General features: G+C 37.5%; 1 protein-coding gene across 1 annotated transcript; it reads left to right on the top strand.

The window, feature by feature from the left end:
* Nucleotides 1-20,012: 20,012 nt before the first annotated feature.
* LOC131075663 (uncharacterized) lies at nt 20,013-21,579 on the top strand. The gene has a single exon (XM_058012505.2). It carries the CDS (start codon nt 20,325-20,327, stop codon nt 21,228-21,230), a length of 906 nt encoding a protein of 301 aa, XP_057868488.2. The 5' UTR covers nt 20,013-20,324; the 3' UTR covers nt 21,231-21,579.
* Nucleotides 21,580-22,015: the final 436 nt, after the last annotated feature.

Raw genomic sequence — 22,015 nt, forward strand, 5'->3', positions numbered from 1 at the left:
GTTGTCGATCACGGCCTGGCGCAGGATCTCGCTCCTCGTGGGACGCTCCGATCGTCGTGAAGGCATGATGATGGCTATGTGGGCTCCGCTGCACTGAATAGTATTCTGAAATCAACAAAGTGACGAATACAAGTGTCACTTTCGAGGTATATACTCTCGTTTGCTTGTTCTTACTTTTTGAAACCCTAATTCTCCTCTGTCATTCATTTTATCATAACTTGAGTTTGGGAGATGCGATTTTCAAACCGTTTGTTGCGTTGGAATCGTATTTTCCTTCCCCTACTCTCGGGATGTTCCAAAAAGTGCTCTGATGAAGCCTATTTAGTGAACACCCCTCGTCAACACTCTCTTACACAATTTGTCGCAAGTAAACATGCTACCCTGTTTCACCTCCCTAATAAGAAAGTCGAAACAGGGGGGGGCATATAGCTACTCACATATTTCATCACTTTCCCTAGTAAGCATTAGGTGATTTTGTGATCTAACGTTTGTTTTGTAGGGTGCGGTTCCTAACTGTGTACTGCAGATACCGCTGGAGGCTTCGTCCGACAACTTATGGATATATCCTTTTTCAAATAATGTTTACTTTTCTGTACTTTAGCTTGCATATGCACGTAGTACTCATATGACCGCTAAAGTGGGGGCTAAATGTAGCGTCGTAAATTGTACGCACTCGCTAGGGTGGTACAATTTCACACCTAGTTTAGCACCCGCCTTAGTGCATTTTGCATTCTGCATTGCATTTCTCCTTAAGCACTTAATTAATCAAATTAATTAGGTCTAAGGTCCTATTTCATCATTCTCTACATCATAAAGTTGGGCCCTTTTACTAAAGCGCGCCCTTTGCATTTTATTCCTCTAATACACCACTTAATCAAAAACCCTAATTAGGTCCTATTCTGAGCTTGGGGGCTTAATTTCGGGGGTCATAACATCTCAAAATCACTTGTAACTTCGGGATTCCCTCTAAAATCATCATATCCGATGGCCCTGAAAATTTGGTGAAAAGTTGTCGGGACCGTGGCGCCCGGTGCACATGGTCCCGGACATTTTTCCCGAAATTTTAGGAGCACGATCCAATCATAAAATAAGGCTTAACCCCAAGAAATTGGCGGGATATTCAATCTCTAGGTCGGCCAAAATATGAATTTACGACCTAGGGTTTCATACATAAAAGCTCTCTTTCCTCATTTGAAGGGATCCGATTTTGGTTTCCAGGAACTTCATATGCAGCGAAAGAGTAGATCTTTGAGGACTTCAACAACATTCAACATCATTCTATCAAGCATCTATCAAATTCATTCATCCACTTAGGGCTTGGAAGACATTGAAGAACAATAGGAGATTACCGACTGAAGATTGGCTTGTACTCCTCCCTTGAGGGTTGGGTATGATTTCGTATTGTTTTCATGTCTTTGCATAAGCTTTGATACATCATTTATTCACGCTTTAGATCAAATTGCATCTTGATTTAGAGCATTTACATTATCGTTTACAAGCAATTAGGGTTTACTTTCTAGGTTGCTCTAGTTTGCTTTCTTGCATTTTGGACCTTGCACACACACTAGGTCTGCACACACAATACATTTTACAAAACAACTTGGCTATTCGTGGAGGTGGAAATCACCGAAGCGGGGGTTTGACTAAGGCAAAACCCTATATAGCCGCCCCTCCCCTTTTCAGATATTATTGCAGGTTTCGGGATTCGGACGGCACCGCGGGATACAGATCCGGAGAGAGAAGGTTGGAACAGCACTCTGTGTGAAATTGCAGAGCAGGAGACTAGGACAGGGGCGCTGGGCGCCCTGGTCCTGCCAGGATAGGGGCGCTGGGCGCCCTGGTCCCTGGGACAGAGGCGCTGGGCGCCCTGGTCCTCCGGACAGACAGTTTACAGACAGTTTCCAGACAGTGTTTCAGAGTGTAGAACAGTGGTTTCCGGTGCAGTTTTCAGGACAATGGTGCCCTCGCCCCCGTCCCGAACATTTTCAGTCCGATTTTGACTCCGGGTACATATCTGCATTCTTATTTCATCCTTGTACTTACAGCTGTTCATTGTTTAATCTCAATTCTGCAATCTTGTTATTAGTTCATACTTGCATTTTGAGATTAGGGTTTGAACTTGCATTGCTTAATCTTGTAATTTCGACAAGGGAATAGGAATCCTAATAGATATCCCGTGGCTCTCTCTTTCACAAAAAGAAGTAGCCAATTGTGCGATATCTCTAGGCTCTTTCGTATTCGGTAATGTGTGTCAAAAGGTAGGATTAGGGCATGATAACCTAGTCTCGCTTTTTCCCCCACACACAACCCTTATTGCATAGACCGGTAATAAGGATCTCAAGACTTTGCTAACAATAGTGGAATCATCTATTATACCACCTGCACTTTTGATGTCTCCAACAACAGGTTTGATTCTTATTCCATATTGTTGAATGGTCTCTCCTTCAACCATCCGCATGTCTTCAAACTTTCCCCTAAGGCTCTCTTCCTTAGCTTGTTTCACATGCTCATCACCGCCATAGATATTCTCAAGAGCATCCCATACTTCTTTGGGATTGTCTTTATCTTGAACATCAATAAACTCAATGTCAGATAGACTGTTGATTAGGGCTTCCATGACTTGCCTATTCTCCTGAATCTCTCTATTTTGATCATCAGTGAGAGTACCGGTAGGGATAACATAAGCATTCTCAACATAGCTCCAATGTTGAGCACCCATGCTTCTGATGTATATCTTCATTCTATCCTTCTATATTTTAAAGTTATCTCTATTGAACTTTGGACCTTCCCTCTTCATCATTAGAGTAGGATATTTTCCTCAAGCGATTAAGCTTACAACACAGAGGACCTGGAGGATGCTCTGATACCAACTGAAGAATAAATGATGAATAGTTAGTACCAAACTGGTACTGAGAGGGGGGTGAATCAGTACAGGCAAAAACACTTTTCATGAACCGGTTTGACTGCAAACACTTCACTTTGACTGGCAAGCACTAACACCAGTCTAAACCAGATTACTACCGGTAAAACACAATAAGAATGTCAAAGACATAAATCGGTAACCCTTAGCTTTCCATACAATCCAATACCTCATTTCTACTTCACCCTCGTGCATAAACAAGTAATCTATCATCAGAAATATAATGAATGCTAGTTCAACATATTTTACCAGTTTGACATAAAACACTAAACCATCACATGAAAGGCATCACACATGAAACACTGATTTTTCATGTCGAACCCCAACTGGGAAAAACCACGGTGGGGATGAATACCCACAAGTTGTTCTTGAAATCTTTTGAAGTCTGCTCTGTTAGGAGCCTAGTCCAGTTAGATACTTTTACAATAGGTTCTGCTAGGAACCGATCCACCCTGTTAAAGGATTTACACAAAAGCTTGTTAAAGCTACCCGGTTAAGGGATTTTCCAACTATTGAAATGGTTAGAAGTCAACAGATAATACACTAATCTGATAACAACACTCAATGCCAAGGCAGATCCACTTTAGCTCCTTTTCTTCTGCAATCACACTCTGCAGGTATCAACACACTTCTCCGGTCTGGCAAGAATCAAGTATCACTCACTGGGATACACATATAACATTTGCCAAAAACTTCAAAATGAAAAACATCATCGACCTTATAGGAAACAGATAGGTCGGTAGCATAAACGCTAAACCCTAAACATTTAGGTTTTGCAATCTAATCGGTTCAATACTGATCGTTAATCACATTGCATCGAATACAACTATCTTGAACAAATCTCAAGATGTTCTCCAACGTTCATTCTTTGCCGCTTCAGGAAGCTGATAACTCATCACGCGCTCTCCACCATTTACAAAGACTTCGCACATTCCCGAGGTAGATAGGATCACTCTCCATGCAAGATCCTTAAGGAAACCCTTCACGCGCACAAGACTGACATGGCAACACTTATCTGGTCTTCATACAATGCTAACTCATCACAATATGTCATCGGTTGAATCACACAATCTTGGAATGCATCAACTGGAAACCCTAAAGCTGAGACTACCAACCAGTAGTCATGCCAAATGAAACCCCAATACAAAACTTCCATTTACCGGTTCTCATTCCAACAAGCCAGTTCACCTTGAACACACATACCGCTTCACTTTTTTTTTCACAAATATCGGTTTACATCATTATACCGGTTCTCTTGCCAGTTTGCTTACTACAACATACCGGTTCATACTTCACCATATTGACATCAATGACAACATACAATATCATCATGTCATCATGCTCAGCACATATGCCAACAACAATGCTTAGATAAATGCTTATGATTTAATATTGTTGGATATGATTGGATGATGCATGATGCAATGATATGATTTGTGAGATGTATCTTGAAAATGAGATGTATGATAATGATATGCTGTGAGATGTATCTTGAAAATGAGATGTATGATAATGATATGCTGTGAGATGTATCTTGAAAATGAGATGTATGATAATGATATGCTATGAGATGTATCTTGAAAATGAGATGTATGATAATGATATGTTGTGAGATGTATTTTGAAAATGAGATGTATGATAATGATATGCAACTAATTGTAAAATGATATGCAGCTAATTGATCATCCTCATTCTTCTGCTTGTCATTCTTGTATAGTTACATGTTGTTGCTTTCTTTGTGTTTATCATCATTGAGCTATTTTGATATGTTGAAAATTTATACAAGCATAATGGTATGATTGAACCATAATGACCTAAGAAAAATTTACATGAATTTTGATATTGCAAGATGACACAAGTGTCGAGGTATAATTAAACCAAGACAACCTAAGTGTTGCTTGCGTAAAAACAAACAAGAGTAAACCATTTGTATGCACAAAGTGGAATAATGTCTTCAGTGATATGCTTTTAATCACATCTTGAGACAAGTATTTACATAGTACAAGTGATTGCCTTACAGACAGAAAAATAAAAAAAATCGGAGTCCCCAATCACTTTCTCTAGCTCGATGCATAGTTGAGAAAATTTAGGGGATCCAATAGTTCAAAAGAGTTCAAGTGCAAAAATATTTGAAACTTCATTCAAGATGTAAACAATTTATACTTTAGAAAATCATCCATCACGTGTTGCGAAGTTGTTTTAAGTGGATCAATGTTTTCGTTCTCTTTGACGACTGGAGTTTTGCTTGACAGGATTTTCTAGTCATGTTGTCATTCTTGTTTTGCTGACATGATGGAATTTATATGAATGTTGCCCCTAGCTATATTTACCTATCAATGTGGATATGTACAGTGATTACCAAGCCATGGTGGGATATGATTAACTGATATTCAGATAAGCAAGGACAGTGACTACGCTAAGTATGTCCTGGACAATGTTGTTTTGATAAAGTGTTGGGCAATGGCTAGTGGTGTTTAATTTTTTATACAAAAGTTAGGAGCAAAGATAGATAGAGGAGTTGTTCTCTCAGAAGTAGCGCCTGTTGCCAAGTTTTCACCTTTTGTTTTTATTGCACCTCTTTGTTTTTTGTATTTTTTAGATTTTGTTGATTTTTTTTGTATTTTTTACTTTGTTCATGCATTAGACTACTCAAGTATAGTATTTCTTCAGATGGATGTTGTTGGTTAGTTCATCGAGCACATTGCCTTCTAAATTTGTTAGTTGATAGGCGCCTTATCCATAGGCTGAGATGATGACATAGGGACCCAACCAATTAGGTTCAAACTTCCCCTTCTTTTCTTGATCCTGTTGATTTCTGGTATTTTCCTTGAGTACGAGATCACTGACTTTAAAAATCCTAAGGATGACCTTGTGGTTGTAGCTTCTGCACATGCATTGTTGGTATGCTTTGAGGTGATTATAGGCATGTTGTCGCTTTTCATCTAGAAGTTCTAGCTCTTGTAGTCTGTTTACTCGATACTCCTCATCCGAAATGAGGCCTTTCAAAGATACTCTGAGTGAGGGAATTTCTACCTCAAGAGGTAAAATTGCTTATGATCCATACACCAATGAATATGGCATAGCTTCTGTAGGTGTCCAGATGCTAGTTCTGTATGCCCAAAGTGCCGGATTGAGTTGCACATGCCAATCCTTCCCTGCAGCATTTACTGTCTTCTTGAGGATTTTCAATATTGTTTTATTTGATGCCTCTGCTTGACCATTCCCTTGTGGGTAGTAAGGTGTAGAGAAACGATGTTGGATTTTAAATCGTTCACAAAGTTCTCGCACATCCTAGTTTTTGAAAGGACGTCCATTATCTGTGATGGTGGAACTAGGAATGTCGTATCTTCATATCAGATAATTAAGAATAAAAGAGGCAATTTGTTTTCCAGTTACTGTGGTCATGGGGACCGCTTCGATCCATTTTATAAAATATTATGGTGCGGTGATAATGAATTTGTGTCCATTTGAAGATGAAGGGTGTATTTTGCCTACTCAGTCTAGTCCCCACTGACAGAAAGGCCAAGATGTTGTAAATGGCTGCAACTCCTGTGCATGTATAAGATTGCCATGGATTTGGCATTTAGGACATTTTTTTGCAAAATGATAGGAGTCTTTTTCCATTGTCGGCCAGTAATATCCCATTCTTAGAAGTTTTTTAGCAAGAGTAGGACCACTTGAATTTGTGCCACAAATAACTTCATGAAGCTCTTGTAAAGCAGAGTCAGATTCATTACGATCAAGGCAATGAAGAAGAGTACCATCTAGACCTCGACGATAAAGCGTATCAGTAGTTAGAGTGTAACGGGTGGCTTGTCGGATAAAGTTGCATTTTTTATTTCGAGATAAGTCAATGGGTAGGGTATTGGTTTTGATATATTCATATATTGTTTCGTATAACGGAGAGTCTGAACCAGTTAAGGCATAGATAACGTGGGATGCAGAATTGTCATAGGCTGGGGAAAACAGGTGCTCTACCATAAACTCATAACGACTCTGTTGTTTTGGAAATTATAATAGTGAAGCAATAGTATCCATTGCATTGGCTGCTCTATTGTCCAACCTTGGTACTTGGTCAAAGGTGATGTGTACAAAATACTGTTTGAAATCATCCACCATTCTTTTGTATGGCAGTAGCTTGTCATCTTTTGTTTGATAGTCATTGTTGATTTGATTTATGACTAGTTGGGAATCTCCATAGACTTTCAATTTCGTGATTCTCCATTCCACGACCATTTTGATTCCTGTAACCAGTGCCTCATACTCAGCAATGTTATTTGTGCATGGAAACATGAGTCTATATGATCTTGGTATGGTGTGTCCTTCAGGAGTGACGAACAAGATGTCGGCACCTGAGCCATGTTGAGTGTAGGAACCATCAAAGTATAGGGTCCATTGCTTGGTGGAAATTCGATCTCCATTGGTTGTTTATCTAGTAGTGGTGCGTTAGCTAATTGATCTGCAATTACCTGTCCTTTGATAGCTCGATGCTCTGTGTAGTGGATATCAAATTCATTGAGAATCATGACCCATTTAGCTAGTCTGCCTGTGAGAGCTCCTTTGCTGAGTAAATACTTGAGAGGATCAATTTTGGCTATTAACTTGATTGTGTGAGCTAGCATGTAATGTCGAAACTTTTGAGAAGTGAAGACTATAGCTAAGCAAGCTTTCTCAATGAATGTGTAATTGAGCTCATATCCATTTAATGTTTTGCTGATGTAATATATAGCTCGGTCCTTGCCTCCTTGATCTTCTTGTGCTAATAGTGCCCCCAATGATATGTATGTTGTTGATATGTAGAGAATAAGTGGTACTAGAATTGGTGGGTTCATTAGATATTGCTTAATCTGATAGAATGATTCTGCATATTTGGTTTCCCATCTAAATGGTACATTCTTGTGTAGCAAATGATTAAATGGTAGACTTTTATCTACTAGTTGGGCGATGAATTGCCTAATTGATTGGAGTCGTCCTTGTAGAGATCAGAGTTGGCTAATGTTCTTGGGAGGTAGCATTTCCATGATGGCCTATACCTTTGCTGGATCTACTTCAATGCCTTTTGCTGACACGATGTAGCCTAATAATTTACTTGATGTTACCCCAAAGACACACTTCTTAGGGTTGAGCCTGACTTGGAATTTCTCCAACCTTTCAAAAAATTTCTCTAGTATGCCCAAATGTTCTGCCCAGGTAAATGACTTAGCCAGTAAATCGTCCACATAGTCTTCCATGAAGGTATGCATCATATCATGAAAGATTATCGTCATTGCTCATTGATAAGTTGCTCCAGCATTCTTTAAGCCAAAAGGCATGACATTCCAACAATACGTTCCCCAAGGACAGGTAAACGTTGTTTTATCTTGATCCTCTAGAGCTATCTTGATTTGATTATAGCTAGAAAAACCATCCATTAATGATTGCATTGCATGGCCTGTTGTGGGGTCTACAATTATGTCGATGCTGGGCAAAGGAAAGTCATCCTTTGGACAGGCTTTGTTAACATCCCTGAAATCTGTACATATCCTGATGTTGCCGTCTAGTTTTGAAACTGATACAATGTTTGAAATCCATTCAACATAGTCGATAGGTTGATTAAATCTGACGTCTAATAGTTTCTTTAGTTCATCTTTGACCATTAATGCCACATGTTGATTCATCTTTCTCAACTTTTTCTTGACTGGCTTAGCTCCTAGAGCAATAGATAAGTGATGCATGATTATGTATGGATCAATCCCGAGCATATCTGCATAGGACCAAGCAAAATTGATTTGCTTCTCTTTGAAGAATTTGATAAACTCTAGCTTTTAGCCTTTGTCAAAGATTCTGCTAGGTGTATGTTTTTGGTTGTTTCTTTTGCACCAATGTTGATGGATTGAGTGGGCTCAATCAATATGGGTGATTGCTCCTGATAGTGTTCAGGAAGAGTGTCAAGTCTCCCATCTTTAGGTGCCTTAAAAAAAATTTCACCTACAGATGCGTCCTTTATTTTTACTTTTTTGTGATCGAGTGCTGCCATTGACTAGTTTTCAGCAGTAGATCCTTTATTTCCTTCATTTTTGTGACTGAGAGACTTGGCACTCCCTTGATTGTAGATGTCATTACTTTGTTTGCTGGTAGAGTGTTTATGGGTTGACAGTACATAGGTAATGGATAATGGAGTCATCGTCTAGGAAAATAGGTATGTCATGGTTTTTAGGTTCATCCCAATCTATGAGATTAGGAAAGACAAGTGGTAAAGAGTCATTGGGCGGGTCGAGTTCAGCTGCGGTAAGTGTCATGATGGAGGTATCATCAAGGTTGGCTGGGATATTGAATAGGTTAATGATTTTGTCAAGGTCTTTGATGGTATCATCTTCCGTGTAGACTTGCTCGTAATGTTGCTGTTCATTTTCTTTGGCGTCATAGATATTTTGTGGACCAAATTCCAGTAGTCTAGACTATGTGCCTTGTCTTTCTTGAGAAAGGGGTATATGACTAGTATTTTTAGGAATATCTTCAGTAACATTTGAACAGCTGCCCCATTCATGGTCATTTGAATCAGTCTCAGAAGTGTTGTCCCAGATTCTTTCAGTACTGTGGATAGGTATGTTGTAGGGTGAAAATAGGTCCCTGATGATTGATACCAGTTTGATAGTTTTCTCTGATTCTGTATCAGATCCTGCTTTTACTCTTTGCATCTGCTCATATATTGTCTCTCCTTGGGGAGTAGTGATTTCCTCAAGGGGCGATTCGACTTTGTTTGGATTAGGTTCTTGAACGTGATGTACTTCTACATATGATGCTTCTTCTCTTTGAATGGCCAATTCCTCTTGTTGTTTCTCTTTTTCCTAGTGTTCTCATGCTTTCCTTATTGTTTCTGTTGATTCATGTAGTGCCTCCTACCATGAGTCCTCCTTGTATTTCTTCTTTGCTTTCCACTGAGGTTTTTGATATTTATTTGGTTTCTACTTTGGGGGTAGAGTGTGTTCATAGCCCAATCTTGTTTTGTCTTTAGAAAATTGTGAAGGAGGATCCAATGGTTCTGTGACACCTTCTTGATGCTTGTCGATAGGTCCTTTGCCACTATATCCCATTTGTTGCATGATCAGGTAGCCTTTTCCATACAGTTGTGTTGGTATAGCTACTTCCATAGTAGCAACTCCGACTTCTTCTTCATCCTTGTATAGCCAACTAAGGATGTCCTTCTCTTCTGATTCATGTGCTAGTGTGCCCAATTGGATAAATTTTCCATCAAACTTGGTGATGGGTTGTGTTGCTTGATGTGTTGATGCCAAAGGTAGCCCATGAGACTTAGGTGATGCTGGTAAGTTGGTTAGACACATGGGCTCCAAAGAGTATTCTCCCATGCCTTGTTCTTTGATTTTCATCTTTTGTTTGAAATCCATGGATAAAGATTTAAGCTTTTCTTGCTGAGGAGCTGGTGTTGAGGAAGTTTGTTTTTCCCTGTTATGTGGAACCAAGTTGTCTTGGGCTGCCCCCATAGCATTACAATGTTGAAAAGGGTTATTATCTACTGATATAGAAATCTCCTGCCCATTGTACGGGAATTTAACACACCGGTGGTAAGTTGAGGGTACTGCTTGCATTTCATGTATCCAAGGTCGACCCAATAAAATATTATATGTGAGGTCTATGTCTAAGACTTGGCACATAGTGTCCCTTTGTATCGGTCCCACTTCAATTGGCAATATCACGGTTCCCTTGGATGATCTTTCTTCATCATCATATGCTTTGATAGTGATCTTTTTGCGTGGATCAATAGACTGCTCAGATAAGCCTAGTGCATGGATAAGTTTTAAGGTACAGATATTGAGTCCAGCTCCTCCATCTATTAATACACTTTTAACTTGATGTTTGTAGACCAAGACTTTGATGTGAAGTGGAGTATTGTGTGGATGGCTTAATGAGATATTATCATGCTCAGAAAAGGTGAGATTATGAGGCCCTGTCATGTGAGCTATCATGGCTTGAAATTTGTCAATATCCAAATCTTGAGGTACATTTGTTTCCAATAGTGCATGTTCCAAGATGTCTTTATGCTTTGGTGAAAGTTTTAATAACTCAAGTATGGATATTTGAGCAGGAGTTCTACACAATTGACTAACCAAATCATATTGAATTTTGAGGATAGTGTTTGTTGCTGATGTATGCCCTTTCAAAACATATTTTTGAGCTATGGTGGTTACATTGATCGATTCATGTTTGCGTTTGTCCTTGATTTTAATGACATTTACTTGATTGCCATCTGTTGATATATGATTGATGGTGTTATTGTATATGTGATTGATATGAGCTCCACATGTATCGTTTGATTTTGAAGCTTCATCCTTGTTGTAATTTGGAAGGGGATTTTTATGGGCGCCATGATCACCATTTGTCTTGAGGCCATCTATTGTTAAATCACCTCTATCAATCATGTCTTGAACAATGTTTTTAAGCCTCATGCAATCATTTGTTTGATGTCCTTTGTTTCGATGAAAATCACAAAAGTGTGAGTCATTCCACCAAGGTGGTTTGACCTGGGGTTCAAAGTTATTTATTGCTGGTAATGAGATAATCTTGTTTGCCAGGAGTTCTCAGAATGTTGATTCTAATGATTGTCCCAATGGTGTGTAAATGCGTTTAGGAAAGTTGTTGGTGTTACCCCTTGAATTTGTATTAGGTCCTCAATTTGTGTTGTTGTTTTGGGTATTGTTGGTGTTGTTTGTATTTGAAGATTCTAGATTGGTATTCGGTGCATAAGTGTTAGTGCCTTGGTTAGCACCCTTTTTATTCTTGGTAGCCTGAGGATTGCCTGATAAGGCCAATACTGGTTGTTTGGACTTCACATCATTAGCCTCGTTTCCTCCTTCATTTCCAGCATTTTGTTTCTGGTCCAGAATCTGGATTTATCTAATTTGTTGTTGTTGTTCTAGTTGTTGAAATGAGAGTTGGATGAATTAGTTCCTTCTTTGAAGAATTTCAATGTTCCTTTCTTAACACATGCCTCTTCTACTTGGATTCCATTTTCAATCAATTTAGCAAATGATGGTATGCATTGGAGCTTGAGTAAGTAACTCATCTCGCTATTCAAATTGTCAATGAAAGTTTCCATCTTTTCCTTTTCAGGCACATCTCGAGGATATCTCGAAACCATCCATCTCCAACGTTGAAGAAACACCATGAATGTTTCATTGTTTTTCTGTTTGGTATTGCAGACATCTAGCATGGTGATCGCATGTTGAATATTGTAGGAGTATTGAGTGATAAATTTGTTGACTAACTGATCAAAGGATCTAACAGGAGGTGTGAGTTTGGATAACCACTCCATTGTTTGTCCTCCCAAGCTTCTTGGGAATAGCCTCATCAAATAGGTGTCATCATGGGCAAATTCAAGGCTCATGGTACAAAATTCCCAAACATGATCGCGAGGATTGCTTTTTCCATCATATTTGTCAAATTTTTGAATTTTTGAATTTGGAGGAAAAGGTGTCATGTTTAACCTTTTGTCAAAAGGGTAAGGACAAATTTTGTTTAAGGAATACCGTATTGTTGATCCCTGTTGCATGTCCTGTATTTGTCTTTGCAGCATTTACATTTGCTATGTGAGAGCAACTAAGGGTGCATTTGTTTGCCGAGGGAAGAGTTCTTCCCTCTCATTATTTCTAGCTTGGGTAGGCGTGTGTTGTGGTATGTTTGGCTCAGGTATGTTTTGCTCAGGGTCACATGCATCTTCTTCTCTTTGTTATTCCTTATAAGTATAATGTCGAGACCTTTTTCTAAAGGTGTTAGCATCAAAGTCTTCAGGAATCCTAACTCCTTTGCTTGTTAGCATGAGTAGGTATTTTTCTTTGTTGGCCTCTATGAGTCTTTCCATAAGTCTTTGAAATGAGGCACTTTCTTGACATTCTTGGAGGAGCTCTTCAGTAATCTCTGTGTCTTCTAGATTTGGATACTCAAAGGGATTTGATAATCTTCGACCCATACTAGACTCTGGTTGTGGTTCGCGTTGCTTGTTTCATTAAGAGCGAGTGATAACGAGCATCTAGTAGAAAATTTATGTGACAAAGGGGATGAATTCCTCTTCTGTGTTTTGCTTAGGAGTTGGTGGTTCTAATCGAGGTATGTTGTAAGTGATGCAAACTTCTGGGAAGAAAGCTGGATTGATCTTTCCTCCACGATTTAAGTGTTGGTTGAATGCTGCTTTTTGGAAAAATGCTCTACTTCTCAATGGCTCCTTGTCAAATTCGTTTGAATTTTTTTGAAGATATAAGTGCATATGATGGAGAAATGTGTGATGAGATTTGAAGAGTTGGTGATTGATGTAGAGAAATCTATTCCTTTTAGCAAGTTTCTAGGAACTAGGTTGTTGTTTCCTTAACTTAGTGTTATGATGAAGACTTTTTCTTCTCAAAATATGAGGATTAGTCATACACAAGTGATCAATGGTTTCCTTCGATGTTTGGATTGTGATACTTTTTTTGAAAACTTAAGCCTACTTCTATCAAATGAAGGTTTAAATGCCCCTTCACGAAAAAGTGTGTCAAATGATATGGAATAAGAGTTTTTCCGATATGGAAACTCGATTTGACAACTTAGGTTTAAACTAGGTATGTTTAATGATGGAATCCGTTAGATGATGGACCTTTTGATCAGTGTGATGATGTAACCTAATTTTGATAGGAAAAAGTGTTATCTTTAGCTAGTTTTGGACTTGACAACTTTTGTTCCAAAACTGACTTGTTTGATTTGGAAATGATTTCTTTGGTGTTTCTGATTTGATTTCTTATGACCATGTTCAATATTGGATCTGAAAGGATACTCAAGAAGTTTGATAAATTTTTCCAGAAAGGTATGTTTTGCTCTCTAGTTTTCTGAGTTTTTGACCATGCGCTAAGCCAGAGACTAGATGCGCTAAAGAATGATCCCAATGCGCTAAAGAAAGACCCTGATGCGCCAAGTTTCCTTTGCTATGCACTAACTTTGACTGTTTGATTTTGATTATTCTAGATGGATTATGCACTAATATGTTCCAATTACGCGCTATTGTTTGAGCTCAAAGCACTATTATATGTCTTGAATGCACTAAGCTGGTGTCTGAATGCGCTAATATGTCCCTAAGAAGTGCTACTGTTTAGCTGTCAAATGTTCTGATGATTTATGCTCTGTTCCTCAGAATGGATGCACTATGTTTAAGCTTGAACGCGCTAAAAGATGGTTTCAAAGTGCTAAGTTTTGCTCCTGATGCGCTAGGATGTTGTTCGTACGCACTAAATTACCCTGTTTGTTTTGATTTGCTGGTCTTCTTGGAAGTTTTAACACTTTTTTAACCATGATAGATGATTTTCTGAAGTATGAAATGCAAACATAGCATGAAAAAGACAACCATTTTTGCCTATTCTAAACAAAGAGTGTATGTTCTGCGAGGATATGTTCAAATCCCCAATGTTTTAACAGGTTTGGATACAAATAATACAATTCAATTAGACTCTTTATTCAATGGTCATCAACAATATCATAGCCCACTAGTCTCGGTACTCCATCAGCTCAAACAACTGTGTCACCCCCTAGAGGGCGCCCATTTTTTGCCTTTTTGCCAGAAATTAACCCAAAGTGAATTGTTTCACAATTGAGTAGCTATCTTGAGAGATATATGGTGAGTAATCTTGGGGGCGGATTCTTCCCCACCCTTGCACTATGATATTGCCAATGTTTGGATATTGACTCAGCTCAAGGTCTCTATTTCTAAGGTTCATAATCAAGCTTCCCGTTTGGCCGTTAGTGATAAACTCCCTCAGGAGGCTTCCCAACCTTTAGAATAAAGGCTTTACGTATCGTAAAGATACTAGGGGAAGGCTAATCACTAGGTGAAACCATTGAAAGGGACTTTTGTCACCCTCCACTTTTGATTATAGTGGGTTGGAACACTTGGCGATAAAGTCGTTTCCCACTTAGGTCGTTCCCCTCACACCAGCCAAAAATGGCTTTAAGAGTTGTTAGCTCCTCGGGAGGGCGGGCCTGCTAAAGGACTTAAATGCTTGAAATGAAGAAAGCATAAGAGTGGTTTGGCTTTTTGATCACCCAGTTAAGGGGAGAGCATATACCTTCCACTTTCAAGACAAGGCAAACAATCTTCTTTTTTTTACCTTTAAAGCAATGATTTTGCTAACTTCTATTTGGAGATATTGCTCCAAAAAGCATGGTGTTCTTTTTAGCTCCCAAAGCAATGATTTTCTAAGCTAAGTAATAAAATCCTGGTCAACAAAGAAAAGTGTTTGGGTTGGTCAACAAAATGAAATTGATAAAGGGGAAGGACTTCCCTCTTTTGGTTTGTCTCAAAAACTCTTGGAAAATGAGGTTCTTTAACTTGCAAAGTAAAGTGAATCTTTTTAAACACCAAAGGATGGTGAGGTTATTTTAAAAACATTTTCAAAAGTAAAGTTTGTTTGGTTCTTTTTATAGCTTCCAAAATGAAGCGTTTTCTTCCTAAGAAAGCAAGAAAATGGTTTTTATTTGTTGTTCTTTTTAGGTACCCCAAAATGAAAGATGAGTTCAATTTTACTCAATAAGGAAATGAAGAAAATTTAATATAACTAACTTAACAAAGTTAGAAATACAAAATTAAACTCCAAGCCTAAAACCTTTAGTAAAAGAAAAACAATCTCCCAAACCCTGCAAAGAAATTGTTAGTTACCTGCAGTAAAACCACTTGGCAATAAAATTTTTTCTTTTTTTGGACTTCTACAAGTCTAATTTAAACCTCTGTTATAATTTTGCTTTCTGTCTACGTCTTCTATGTGCTACAGAATAAGACGGATGTGCTAGCCGAATGCCCAGATGGGCTAAGATGTTGTCTGGATGCACTAGACTGATGTACTAAAGCGTCGGGACCTACAGGAAATAGCATAAATGCTATTCGCTAAAGTTAAGTCTTGACGCGCTAAAAGATGGTTTCAAAGCGCTAAACAGTCTGCTAGATGCGCCAAAGAACTGACCGAATGCACTAGAGGATTCTCTCCACGTGCCGATTCAAGTTTTCTGCATACCTGCAAAGTTAATCCTGCATCAAAAATGATTTGATAAATGGGGTTGAGCCCCACGGTGGGCGCCATAAATGTATGCGGGAAAAGTGGTGCAATGAAATGAAAATTACGAAATCATGACTAGTCCACACACTAATGGGACTCTTGGTGCAAGTTATGGAGCTATATGGAATAGCTCAACTTCCCAAGGGATGTTCCATTGTTCTCTATCTCACAAGACCCCTTAAGCCAATGCCTTTGCTCTCAGATCACTGAGCAAAGTGACTTAGGGATGACAATCATGAGAATGAGGGATGGTTTTGATCAATCTAACATGAATGCAATCCTAATGTGCATGACATTAAAAGATGAACTAACTAGCATGCGTATGATGATAAGATGAAATGATTAGTAACAAGACTATCCTAGCATATCATACTAGTCTACCATGATTATACAAATAAAGATGATTTGATTATTTCTATCAAAGAGAGGTTAAATGCTATATGAAAATGATTTAGATGCTTAGTAAAATGTCTATAAATTTGATGCTAAAGACTTGATCTTTTTGAAGAAGGAATGAACTCTATTTATAGGGAAAATGGGGCAATGAAGGGTCAAGATTGGATGATCCTATCAAGGGTCAGGATTGAAAGTTATCAATCCATGTTTACAATTCTCACCAATGAAATGGTGACAATTGTCAACAAGAGACTGCTTGAGAGGAGATGCAAGAAGCATTAAATGCTTGAGAAAACCTCATGGTTACCCTAGGGGGTAAGGGTTAAGGTTAGGTTAAGATTACCTTTTGGATAAATCTTTCACCCAAAGGATAAATTCTTGTGCAAGGGTTAAGGAGATAACCAAGGGTGAAGCCATGAATGCTTGATGAGACCCCTAGGTTAGATGCAGGTTGAGTTAGGCAAAAAGTCTCTAACCATGCCAAAAGGGTTAGTTAACCATTAATGGTTTGGAAGAATTTGGGGACAAATTTGTAAGAGTCCTTCAAAATTTGGGGGAACTCAACAAGTTAGCTTGTTGAAGGCATAAAGGCTTTAATGCCTTTGGAAGACTTTACTCCAAATTTGAGAAGTGACATCCTCAAGTTTAGTGAAAGGGATAATTGAAGGGTTTAGGCTAATTGATTAGAATTAGATACGTTCTAGAAGAATCTAGAAAGAGGGTAAGGAGGCAAGTGGGAGATGTAGGAGAATGCAAGTGGATGGAGGATAATTTTAATTAAAATAAATTGCTTTATTTCAACAAAATAGATGCAAGTGGGGGATTTAAATAAATTAGATTTATTTATTTGAAGTGAATAATTTAATTAAATATAAATTTAATTAAAAGGAGAGAGAAGGGATTTAATTAAATAAAATGATTTATTCAATTAAATGACATGAAAGGCTTAGGTGAATTTAAATAAATAAATTGAATAATTTATTTAATCAAATAGAGGAATGTGAATGATTTAATTAAATTAGATTTAACTAAATAGAGGAATGAGAATAAAATGAACATTAAATATTCATTTAGGAAAGTGGTCATTTTTATACGTCTACAAATATGTTTCTATCTATTTAGTTTGAATGTCAGTTGCTTAATTTCCTTAATTTTAAAGCAACAAAATATTTGAATAATAAATTCTATAGACATCCTTACCCCACAAAGACAACATTCACTTATAGAATGTCAACAATTTCATATCTTTCAACTATCCTTTTACATCTACACCATTAAAACATAAATTTCTAGCAAACATACATGAGAAACATAATATCCTAGACAAGGTTTTGACCCCTAAACACATTTTGACTTGTGCAATGTCCCTACAAAAGGTTTCCATAATTTGAATACTAGCAAGGGAGATGGAAACATACAACCTTAATTGGGTTTCAACAACCATATTTTATTCATTTCCTTCTATTTACCCTCTACATGCTTTTAAACTTGAATCTCAAGGCCTACAAACCTCATTACTTAGTTCTAAAGTATGGGTAGGTAGATTGTATTATATTTTCAATCCACAAATGTAATTGTTTACTAGCTCTCAAAAGGGTTTAACCAATCCTATAGCTCTTTTTATTAATTAGCCAAATTTGGATAAAATTGCTCACTTCTCTAAATTGAATTTTTTAAGGTAAAACAAGAACTTATTTTTCAACCAACTCGTCATTTAAGTAATTTGACTACCCACCACAATGTATAATTATCTAGCATTTTAAATATATTAAAGGAACCTATCAAGAATATCTATCTTTAATCACAACTTTTAAGTTGTAGGAAAGACATAGAATAATCAAATTTCTTAAAGAGACAAGGAATGATATTGTACCTAACTTTAATCTAATAAATTTATTCATCATATAATATTTCTTGTGAATAATTTCAATCACAAAAGATCACATCCAATCTTTCATTAGGTTAAAGATGTTAACCAATTCGAAATTGATAATGTAAACTAAATCACATCATATATTTAAACTAAGTTTAGAGACTTCATGGGTCTAAGACATAGTCATTAGTATTCAACAACATCATTAGAATATTAAACATGTAATAAGGTACAAGAGCTAATAATCACACAAAGATTGGGCCTTACAAAGCACTTAAGGTGTAATCACTTTACTCTTTTTACTACACCAAATTAAAATGTATTGCTTTTCATTTCTCTCCATAATGATTGAACACTTACTTGCACTTAATGATGAGCAATGATTCTTTGATTATTAGAATGATTACATTAAATGTCTTTAATTACTAATTCACATAACATCAATTTATTGCCAAAGTATGTTTATTCAACTCAATGTAGAAGGGTGAAGGGGGCATATGACCAAATTTGAATTTTGATTTTTAAATTAGAAAGTGACAGCATAGTTGCATTTACGACTCCTTTGTAACTATGGACTTATCTTGATACAAAATAAACAATTAAATCCATGTAACAAATGATTCTTTGATTATTAGAATGATTGTATTAAATATCTTTAATTACTAATACATAACCTTAGATTATGCAAGTGTGTTTATTCAGCTCAAGGTAGAAGGGTGAAGGGGGGCATATGACCAAGTTTGAATTTTGATTTTTTGATTGGAAAGTGGTAGTTAAGTTGCCTTTACGACTCCTTTGTGAGTATGGACTTATCTTAATACAAAATAAACAATCAAATCCATGTAGCAAAAGACTAATTAGATATATGTGCATACATAAGCATGATAAACATGCACTTTAGTCGAATGCATAGAAATGTTTGTAAATGCATATGATAAGATAAAATATATAAAGATATGTGCATGTGTAAATAGATAATAAAACTAGGGGCACGACATATGATCAAGTTTGAATTTTGATTTCTTGATTGGAAAGTGGTAGTCAAGTTGCCTTTACGACTCCTTTGTGAGTATGAACTTATCTTAATACAAAATAAACAATCAAATCCATGTAGCAAAAGACTAATTAGATATATGTGCATACATAAGCATGATAAACATGCACGTTAGTCAAATGCATAGAAATGTGTGTAAATGCATATGATAAGATAAAATAAATAAAGATATGTGCATGTGTAAATAGATAAGAAAACTAGGGGCAGGAGGCCAACTTCACACCATATCATATCATTCATCCATCCCTATACATATATTAAGACATCTCCCTAAATACACATAAAACCAAACAAAAATAATATAAATATACTAATTTCACCATTTCAACAAAATCTGAATAATTTTTTTTAATTTTGATTTTTTATTATTGCAATGACTAGTATTTCTTATCTAACCCTTCCCTTGTTATCTTAACTCTTCACAGAATTCGTGATATAAGCTCACCTGAAATTTAAGCCAAAATAAATCTCGCACCTAACCTCTAGTGTTCGTGGGCCCCGCTTAACCTCCTCGTACTACTAAGGCGAAACCGCAGTCGACCGAACAAGTTAAAACGCAAGCTTCTTTTATAAAGGGCGAACACTTTCAAGAAAGGCTGTTAAAAATAGAGAAAAAGAAAAAGAACGGCTGTTAAGCATGCAAACTCGTTGACGTAAATACCTAGCATTAGGTGAAGTTTTAATATCGATATACCTTGTCTCATTCGTAAATATTATTTAATGGTCCCTTGTTTGAAGCGCATAATTTTATATTCTTCATCCTTGTTTTATCCAGCGGAAGCATCCTGCAGGGGATAGAAAGTGATTTGCAGAGGGAAACAGTAAAATGAAGAGAGAAATCCAATAAATTTTGAGTCTGAGGGAGATACACCATCCCTTTCAGACAGTGGAGCTGGGACCTTCCTTCAGCCATACGTGGCTGTGGATCCTTTGCTCAAGGACGTACGTGCGTTATAGCTTGACAGAGCACATAAAATTCTGAGGGGGCTTTAGTGTCTGATTGATAAATTAGCAATGGGAAAGGATTTGCTCAGGCCTCTCCAGATTTATCTCTCAAAGCTCAGAGGAAGCAAAGTGTACGAAGAACGCTGCAATGAAGAGAAAAGTTCCTGGATATTTTCATGTAAACACCCTAGGACGGAGTCCCTGAGCCTGGCTAGAGGTGGAGAAAGCTCTCAATCCGGAAAGGATGTTTATTCATGCTATAATTCTTTGTATGTTGTCTCAGAGGAGAGGTCGCGAGGTCTAGTCCCGGTGTCTGAGAAGGAAGAAGAAGAACATTGTGAGGATGGAATGGCTGATAAAGATTTGATTGTTAAAAGGGCTTTGTGTATGGCAGAGGATTCAGATAATCAGGGTTTGTCTTCTAAATGCAGCAGCGATTCTAGCAATTTTTTCTCAGATTCAAGCAGGTCTAGCGATTTGCCGCCAGGTTTGGCCAGCGGATTGACATCGGAGCGCTTCTTTTTTTCTCCCGGGAGGTCAAATTCTATTTTAGAAGAGGCGAAATGCAAATCTTTTGGGACAGACGGCGAAGAAGACTGTGTAAATACAAGGGAGAAGATCGATCTGTTAGCTGATAATTCTGAAAGGTGGGATTTGGTGAAAAGCAGTCCGTCCTGCCACGATTTTAGCGGAGCTGTGGACGCCTACGACTTATTTAAAAGTGAAAGCGTTGCAGTGTTCTTGAATTCTCCAAACCCTTACCGAGACTTTCGGATCTCTATGCAGGAAATGGTGGAGGCGCATAATTTCACAGATTGGGAGTCGTTGCAGGAGATGTTAATCTGTTATCTCAGTCTCAATCATAAAAGAACGCATTCATTCATTCTTGGCGCCTTTGCGGATCTGGTCGCCAGTATCGTCAATACAAGCAGCCAGGCTCAATCTCAAGTTCCATTGTTAGAGTGCGCTGATTGATCTACTACACGGTTTCGGAAGATAAATTTATTCTTAATCACCGGAACTGCTTTGCAGGAGCATTCTGCTGCTCGAGTGCCTCTGTATATATTCCTATTTTGTTCATTTCCGAAACAGGTTTTGTCCCCTGCGGACATGCCGTTGCGCAATCTGTATAATTTCAAAAGATTCGCTACCATTTCAGTTGTGACTATGCATTTTTCTGATGATCTAACAACAATAGAAAATTTCCAGAAACATTCTGTGATTACATGTTTGTAATAGCATGATTTTTTTGCACAGTAATGCCATTGCGCAATCTGTAAAATTTTAAAAGATTCACAACCATTTCAGTTCTGACTTGTATGCATTTTTCTGATGATCTAAAAACAATAGAGGATTCCAGAAACATTATGTGATTACTTGTGTTTAATAGCACGATTTTTTTCACAGTAACGCATTCCATTGTGCAATCTGTAAAAGTTCAAAACATCCAGAGCCATTTCAGTTGTGACTTGAATGCATTTTTCTGATTATTTCACAGCAATTGAAGATTCCTGAAACTTTATGTAATTAGCATGGTCGGTAGATATTTGTGTAAGAGCATGATTTTTTTCAAAAGTAATTTATTTCATGTTCATCAGTCAATTGCACGGTAGATATGTGCGTACGAGGCCCTTCCATTCTATTATAAATGAAAATTACAGTTTTGTTTCCCTTTGCAGCAACGACCATTTTTCTTCCTGGTTACCTACTAAACCATTTCTTCCCGTTAAAAGGTGTTCAATTTTATTGTCCTGCAATTT

The sequence above is a fragment of the Cryptomeria japonica genome, chromosome 3 (genome assembly GCF_030272615.1).
Source record: "Cryptomeria japonica chromosome 3, Sugi_1.0, whole genome shotgun sequence".
NCBI classification, from domain to species: Eukaryota; Viridiplantae; Streptophyta; class Pinopsida; order Cupressales; family Cupressaceae; genus Cryptomeria; species Cryptomeria japonica.

Excerpts from the sequence above, each read along its gene's own strand:
- LOC131075663 (XM_058012505.2), top strand. The coding sequence starts at position 20,325 with ATGGGAAAGGATTTGCTCAGGCCTCTCCAGATTTATCTCTCAAAGCTC.